The 9,296-nt window shown below is 31.2% G+C and overlaps 1 protein-coding gene across 1 annotated transcript in view; it reads right to left on the reverse strand.

The window, feature by feature from the left end:
- Positions 1 to 1,226: 1,226 nt before the first annotated feature.
- The window catches only part of LOC105623980 (band 7 protein AGAP004871), a 388,611-nt gene continuing 380,541 nt past the window's right edge, over positions 1,227 to 9,296 (reverse strand). Inside the window, exon 9 of the mRNA XM_012205353.1 lies at positions 1,227 to 1,325. Within this exon, the coding sequence (XP_012060743.1) occupies positions 1,227 to 1,325 (99 nt within the window). The remainder of the gene's footprint in view (positions 1,326 to 9,296) is intronic.

The raw sequence follows: 9,296 nt of genomic DNA on the forward strand, positions 1-9,296 counted from the left end.
TATATATATAAAATACACATACACGCACGCACGCACGCACACACTTATCAAATTTTTAACTTTATTCCTTTACTAAAAGATAGAATTCTGACTTTTCTTTAGAATATTTATTCTAAAATCTGCATATTGCCCTGATAAAATGCCGAGTAGGCGATTCCGGGGCACTCTCCTCACTACTCGTATAATAGTTGCGCATAGGGAAAATTTTTCAGTAGTTAGAGACAATCATCCTCAGAGATGCAGCCGTATCCTGCCCAGGGATCTCGGGTCCTGGGTATCTTCTCTCCTATTCGGGAACGTCTCTCTGGGTCGTCCTCGGATGGGCTTACAAAGATTTTTCTCCTCTTGCAATAAAAAAAATAATAACATTTTTCATATAATAGTGTTTTTCATTGGCAGAATTAGTGCGCACTATTATTCTAATTTGAATGTAAAAATGACATATCTCAATTGATAAAATGCTCAAAGCTATTCGATATTTTATCGAATAGCATAATATATTGATGATTTCGAGATATAATTCGTTTCTATATTTTTGTTAAACATCTTTACATCGATTTGTGTACAACAGCTTTTAAGTGCACTAAGTTCTACCAACAAAAAACGGTAATATTCTATTATATATGAAAAAAAATATGAAAAAAGGAACAAAAAGGTAATGATTTGTTTTGAGTGGTAATGAGTTATTATACTTTTGCAAATCAATAATAAATAACGATAATGAATTATTTTTTAGGAAGAAGAATCGCTAGTTATTTTTCTGAGGTAACGTTGCCAATCCTGCATAAGTAATAACCATATTTCCACTGCGATTACTGTAGCTCTCGAGACGCAATTACAGTGCAATATAGCGTCGAATAAAGAAAGTGTAAAAAATAGTTATTAGTTCTAGAAACAAATAAGTTCTTTGGAAGAAATATCGCTACTGCTATTGATCAAAACTTGTAATTAAGTATATTGATATTTTAGTGTATATTAATATTTTGACTCAGTTTGTCCATCATGTCTATTTTATGGTTGCACTGCCAGTGAAAAAAGAATAAACTATAATAGCACTGATAGCACACTCCCTGAACACAGCCTATGAATATAATACGCAAGCATGTCAAATATACGAATAAATCGCCAAACATCCTTCATAAAACTTCAGAAAAGTTGTTAATCTTCTTCTCCCTCGTTGTATCCTGCGAAACGTGACACTTTCTTCCTTTCTCTTTTTCACATAATTATTCCTTTGGTAAAGCTTTCATAAAGTATGTCATCATATCGATTGGTAGCGGAAACACGATGGTAGAGTTTTTTTCTGCTGATATTGTATTCAGTGTCTAAAATTAAAAGAAAAGAGCAAAAGTAAAACGGTTCAAAAATATAAGTGACAATGTTCTAAGTGACAAAATATTTAACCAATAATAATATTGGATTAGGGAAAAAGTCTTTTACATGTAGCAGATTTTAGATAATAGATGTTTAGAGAATAGATTTAGGTAATAGATGGAAATCTAGTCGATTTTTTACTATTGTGTGACGCATTAGATTATATATGGAGAGGTGCTATTTCATACAACATTTTAAAATAAATTGATCATAGATTTAAAGCGATACGCATTCAATCAAATTGGAAAATGAGTGAAAATTAGGAACATTTCTGACACATTTTACTTTTTTATTATAAAAAAGGGAAAAACGCTGCGTAAGAAAAAATTTATCGTGTTCATCGAGAGGATACTCTAACTAGACAAACAGCAGCGCCGATTTCGAGATGGAAATTTCGATGAAGAGCATGTAATATTGCAATAATATTACAGTGAAATTACAATATTGCAGTAATATTGTAACTTGAAATGCTATATTATGTAAATACTGAGATATTACATTGCAATAATTTTGTTAAGATGCAATGATATATTATTCTGCAATAAATATTGCAGTGAGATATATCGCAATGCAGTGTTACTGTCATATCGTCCAAATATTGCAATACGATATATCGCGAAACAGCATTATTACCGCAATATCATTTAATGATTGCAATACCGCACTATAATAATACAGCAATATCATTCAATTATTACATTGCAGTTTATCGCATTGCAACAGCATTGAAATATTACAATGCTTTTTACCGCAGTGATATCTTTCTAACATAAGATATGAATAATATTATGTTTTGATTTATTACTAAATAAATAAATATTAAGTGTAAAAAAAATTAGAAATATAGATTGAACATAATTCGCAATGGATACTAATAAGCTGTAGTATGTCTTACATCTTATTTGTATTTATTACAATTCTATTTAATATTCATTTACAATTTTTTCATTTCTCCAAATTCAATATTTTTCTCCTATTTTTAATTTTTTTTATTATGACTTTGTCATATATACTTTAGAGTGTAATATTAAGCAATAATATTTAGCAATTAATAAAACTAGATTAATGATGATTGTAATATATCATAATATTGCAGCAATATTACAAAAATACTTCAGAAATATTCCTGCAATAAATTTATCTCGGATATTTAATATTGTAGTGATATTTATACAATATTACTGACATATTTTGCAATATTACAGCAAATTTGTAATATTATTACAAGATGACTATAATATTACATACTGTGAGATATCAAAGATGCACATCATTTTAATCGATCTATTGTGCTAAAGAACTAATCATAAAACCATTTGGGACACTTGCGTAAGACTGGATAAAGCTCGATATTTGGATTCCACATAATTTGACAGTAAAAAATTTAATGAATCGAATTTCTATTTGTAAATCCCTACTGAAACAAAATTAAGTTTTTTCTGAAAAGATTGATAATCATCGATGAAAAGTGAATATATGATAATAATATTCGAAAAAGATCGTGGTTGAAACAAGATGAGGCATCACAAACAATCGCAAAGCTTAGATTGACGCCAAAGAAGGTGATGCTGTGTGTCTAGTGGAACTGAGAAGGAATCGTCCATTATGAAGTGTTGCAAAACAATTAATCTGATCTTTACTGTCAAAAACTAATGTGATTAGAGCAGTCCATTCAAGAAAAGCGGCGAGAACTGATCAAAGAAATACGTTGTCTTTCATCATGACAACGCTAAGCCACACACGTTTTTAATGACTCGATAAAAATTGAGAGAATTTGGAAACTTTGATGAATCTATCATAGTCCTGAATCTTGCACCATTTGATTACCATTTGTTTCGGTCTTTGCAGAACTTAATAGAGTAAATTTGACTTCAAAAAAGGCTTGCGAATATCATTTATCTCGGTCTTTCTATCGAGAAATCACAGAAATTCTATACCGATGGAATAATGGCTCTACCTGAAAAATGGCAAAAGATCATCGATTAAAACAACAGATATTTGGTTTAATAAGAGATTTGTAAACAATTTAAAAAATACTTGTTTCAATTATGCTTCAACTTGTAAAAAGACTTTTTCTCTAATTCAATATATTGGCAAAGATAATTATATGCACACACAGTGCACACAGGTAATAGAAGTACGCATTATTTGTAACGTGGTTAACTTTTTATTGTTACTTTTTTGTGATAACAGTTTGGTAATGATAATTTACGAATTTTTTGTGACGATATTTAATGGGTTGGAAAAATCATTCATTGTCAGTCTCATTGCTAAAAAAAGGTATAAACCTTTTATTTATAATTAATTACTTTTATTCATTGCTACTGTAAATATAGAAAAATAATTCCTCGATGTTACAGATTACTTAACATTTTTTTCAGTAAATAACGCATGATGACAAATTATTCTTCAAAGTAACTTTTTTAATCTTAGCGCAACTTCAGCGTTTAGTTAGTTATCATTATAGTCCTAAAAATTGCAATGTCATTATTATATTGTTATCATAAAATAACGGGGTATTATGCTACATTAGAGTAACCAACAATGATTTTGATCTTGACATATATTATCTAACTTCCAATAAGTTTTAACCATCGCTCGTTATTCGTTAAAAAGTTATAAAAAAAATTTTTTTAAATCATGTCTTATTTCAATTATATAAAACAAATTTTCTGCTTTAAAATATATTTTACGACTTTCCATGCGAAGTTCGAGTCCGTCTCTCTCCCTGCTAAGGGGCATCCGACTTTTCACGCAGAGCGAGTTCTACTTTCCTCTTGTCTAAGAGCGCATGACTTTCCACGCGCGCACGAAGCGAATTCCATTCCCTGTCAAAGGGCGTACGACTGAATAGTTTGTGAATATGCGAAACGAGTTCTACTTCATCTCCTCTTTTATCAAGAAGCATACAACTTTTCATTCAGGTAGATTTTGCTTTTCATGGAAAGTCAAATATCCCTTGACAGAAGAGGAGGTGAGGTGAAACTTGCTTCGCATGGAAAATCCTATTTCTTTAATCGGTCTATTCCGTATCTCTCTCCCTGCTTAGAGTAATCTGATTTTTCAGGTAAAAAAAAAGAAATAATTACTAACTTTGACTGTTAATAACTTTATAATGAATAACGAACGACAGCTAAAACTTGTTGGAGGTCACTCAAGATCATGACAATATATCAAAATCAAGGTCAATGGAGGAAGGAGTCTCTTAGAGATCTTAAAAGTAGAGATCAGCCAATGCCGACTCGATCCATGATTGGCTTTGCCATGTTGTTGTGAAACCGGATGTGAGAGAAGCGAATATGAAAGAAAAGCGATATCAGCTTGTTGTTAAGATTCTCATTGAAATTGTCGTTGATATATTGGCGCACATTTCCAAGATCACGTGATTTCATAACATCATGCTGGGCTTTGGCCGATCTCTACTTTTAGAATCTCTAGAGTCCCCTATTGTGAATAATTATCAGTAACGATAAAAATAACATTAGTAATTCTTCCATTCCTTACACGCATGTACACAAAAAATTGATTAACAATGACTAATAAAGGACATCTCACAACTGTTTGGAATCTATTTGATCCTCCATGAAATATGTTATTTAACACAAAATTTTAACACAAAAGAGACAAATATTTTTTATACGTTCGCTAACTCATGATGAAATAATAAAATTCTTTTTAGCTATTGTTAATCAATTTTTTGTGTATGCATACAAGAAATGAAAGAATTACTATGCTGTTATTTTACCGTTATTATGCTGTTACTACTTGATATATTCAAAATCATCCTGAGTAACTTTAAACAAGTTTCAGTCATCGTTTATTCATTAAAAATTTTATATATTAGCAAAAAATGTTTGAAAAAGTAATTTATTTACTTACTTATTTTTGCTATACATCATATTAAAAATTATTCTCTTCCTTGCAAAATAGCTTTCCAAGCAAAGAGAAGTCTATCACATCATCCGCCCTGTCTAGAAGCACTCGCCCTGTTACGACTTTTCACGAAAAGCGAAATTCACTCCACCTGCCATGGAGCATCTGACTTTCTAAGCGAAGTGAGTTTCCCATCCCCCCCTCCCCCCCCCCGTTTCGATGCGCACGACTTTCAACGTAAAGGGAAATCTACCTCATCTCTCCCTGCCTAGAAGCGTACAACGTTCCATGCGAAGCGAGTTTCATTCCACCTTTCTCTTGCCAAAGAGCATTCAAGAATTACATCCAGATAACTTTAAGCTATATGTTACGTTATGTATATTATAACAAAAATGCATACTAGCTAGGCATAATTTTTGAATGCAGCTTTACTTTTCACGTGAAACGGGTTTTACTTCACTTCTCTCATGTGCCAAGAAATGTTTTCCATGCGAAGCACAATTCATTCAATCTTTCTCTTACCTCAAGCAAGAAAGGATATAGAATAGTTTTTAGTATTAGAGGAAAGGTCCCTATTATGAGATACAAAACTCATTTTGGATAAATAGAAATCTATGCAGAAATGGGCAAAATTTAAAAAAATAGGTTACTTTTAAGGGAAGTTAATAAATTTTAAAATAATGTTATGTAAAATTTATAATTTAAATTCTATTTTTTTTGAAAATTAAAGAAATGTATTAGGTGTACAATTTTGCTTCTGCCGTTTTCCTATAGATGGCTTTAGCGGTAAGTGGTGGTCGAAATAAATAGATTATAGACGTCATACAATAAACTTGGGCATCTGTCAACATAACCCCATAGAAACATTAGTCGATTTGTATCTGCATCATAAAGTTATTCTCGATTGAAAATGTCAGTTTACGAGCCAAATTCTCATCATTTGCGGCAGGTTTTAATTTTTTGCTTCAATATGAAGAAATCTGCGGCTGAGATTCATCGAATGCTCTCAAATACTTATGGTGAGGCCGCTATTAGTGAAAGAACGTGTCGTGAGTGGTTTCAACGCTTCAAGAACGGTGATTTTGACGTCAAAGACCGGCATAGCGATGGAAGAGAGAAGGTTTCCGAAGATGCAGAATTGGAGGCATTACTTGAGCAAGACTCGTGTCAAAATCAAGAAGAATTGGCACGATCATTGGGAGTGACTCAACAAGCCATTTTAAAATGCCTCAAAGCCATGGGAATGATTCAGAAGCAAGGAAATTGGGTGCCGTACGAATTGAAGCCGAGAGATGTTGAACGGCGTTTATTTGCTTGGGAACAGTTGCTTAAAAGGCAAAGACGGAAGGGATTTCTGCATCGCATTGTGACTGGGGACGAAAAATGGGTTCATTATGATAATCTCAAGCGCAGAAAATCATGGGGAGTTCCCGGCCATGCTTCCACGTCGACGGCCAAACCGAATATTCACGGCTCCAAGGTCATGCTCTGTATTTGGTGGGACCAGCTCGGCATAGTGAACTGTTAAAACCGACTGAAACAATCACAGGCGATCGGAATCGAACGCAAACGTTGATGCGTTTGAGCCGAGCATTGAAAGACAAACGGCCGCAATACACGATGAAGTGATTTTGCAGCATGACAATGCTCGACCCCATGTTGCGAAAGTGGTCAAGACATACTTGGAAACGTTGAAATGGGAACTCCTACCCCACCCGCCGTATTCTCCAGACGTTGCTCCCTCTGACTATCACTTGTTTCGATCAATGGCACACGACCTGACCAGTACTTCCGGTCTTATGAAGAAGTAAAAAATTGAATCGATTCGTGGATAGCCTCAAAAGATGACCAGTTTTTTCGACGCGGGATTCGTACGCTACCAGAAAGATGGGAGAAAGTAGTGGCCAGCGATGGACAATATTTTGAATCATAAATGTATAACCAGTTTTTTACAATAAAGCCTCGAATTTCGGAAAAACAATGGCGGAAGCAAAATTGTACATCTAATAAAAAGTAAGCAAATCATAAAGTCAAAAAGTTATGCTCCTATAAATATTAGATGCTCCGAGAAATAATAAAACGCAAAGTATTATAATTAAAAAACTTTGTTTAATGTTTCTAAAATATAAACAAACGAAGCCAGTGTATTGCGCGCGCAAAATGAGCACGCGATGAATTGTAGGACTGGTCTTTAGGTAGTTGAAATCATTGTAGAAACAGACACTCGATGTTCATTCCGATTGTCCTTTTTATTATTGTAAAATAATATTTATACTTTAGCAATGATTTTACTATGACATAACAGCATAGGTTAATTATTTCATATTAGAAATACCCTAGGTATCTCATATTACGATTTCCATGCCGTACGATTTTATGGTCATCAAATATTTTCAGTAATTAAACAATTCAACATATCTCATATTTTTCTAATATGATCTTACTCTATCACATATGAAGAATTTATTGCCAAATATTTACTTATTAAATAATAAACAAGGTTTAAAGATTCATTTCAATGAAATTTGAAGATATCCAAATACTAAAACCTTTTTTTTACAACAGTTACAATTTAATAATGAATCTTACACTAAATAGTTTTCAATCTAAGAGCAATAAATTCGTGGTAGAATAGCAATAAATAGCGTTTATTAGCCAGAATGTCTATTATGCGCCTATCTCATAACAGGAGATATATCCTATATATCAGAGTCCTTTACATAGTAGAAATAAGACATTATTTTTTCAAACTTTTTTGTTAATAACTTTTTAATGAATAATGTGCGACGACTAAAATCTGTTGAAAATCACTCCTGGGTGATGATCCTAATAATAAATCAAGGTCAAGATTATTGGAAGATGATTTTTTTATAATGTACAATTACCAAATTTTTTAAATAAAAATTGTATGATTTTAAGAGTACTTTAAAGCTGCAAAGAAAAAAATTTTTAATTTAACAAAATACCCTCACCGTTCACAGTTTTCTCAAATTTTTTTGACCAAATTAAGGATTATTTTCTTTCAACAATGTATAATAAAGTTATCAGTAATATATATAGTATAAAAAAATAACCTTTTAAAAAAATGAAAAAAGTAAAGTACGCGCACTGTTCAGAAAAAGATTTTACATACGATTAATCTGTAGCAGAAAATGAATAAAATAAAATTAAAATACAAAATTAATTTAGAAAAAGGAAAAAATAAGGCGTCAAACAGGATATTTGATAAGTAATGATAAAATTTTCGCACAGGGATAGAGCGGACTAAACTGAATCGAAAAGTCTTTTAGCATTTTATAATTTTTCGCAATAAGATATTAATTACTAAAGATATTAAGATATTAAAGATACTAATATTAAGATATTAATTATTAAAAATCACCAAATATTGGTTTTCAATAATTTTTTAGTACCATCAAGTACCATCAACAGACAAATAACATTTATAGAAAAACAAGTGACAAAAAATTGTTTATTTTCTTCTCAAAGAGTTCCGAAAATGTTTTCAAAATTTTTTAGTATCGTATTTTCTCATGTTGGAAAAATGATTGCCAATAAGAAAATATAGTACTAAAAATTTGATAAAAAACTCAGAAAAAATTCTTAAAGCTCTATAAAAAGAAAATAAACAATTTTTTGTCTCTTGCTGTTTTTTTATAAAGTTGAGTAAAAAAATATTGAAAACCAATATTTTTGATATAAAGATGATTTTTACTAATTGATATTTTGTTAATTATTGTAAAGATTGCAAAATGGTGCAGAACTTTTCGACTCATCAGTTTAATTCGCTCTATGCAAGAGTTTTATTGTTACTTGTCAAATATTCTGTATAGTAAGTGCGCTGCTCGAACAAAAAACCGTTATATAAAAAAATTTAAATAAAAAGAATTTAAATGATATGTAACTTTTTTCAAAAAAGAAAAGAATAAGTTAAATATAGATATGTTTCCTAAACTGTTATATAGTAAAAAGAAGGATGGAACAAAAAATTGTTCTACCGCAAAAACAAAATTTTAAGTGATATATATATATATATATATATATATACT

The sequence above is a fragment of the Atta cephalotes genome (assembly GCF_000143395.1).
Source record: "Atta cephalotes unplaced genomic scaffold scaffold00002, whole genome shotgun sequence".
NCBI classification, from domain to species: domain Eukaryota; kingdom Metazoa; phylum Arthropoda; class Insecta; order Hymenoptera; family Formicidae; genus Atta; species Atta cephalotes.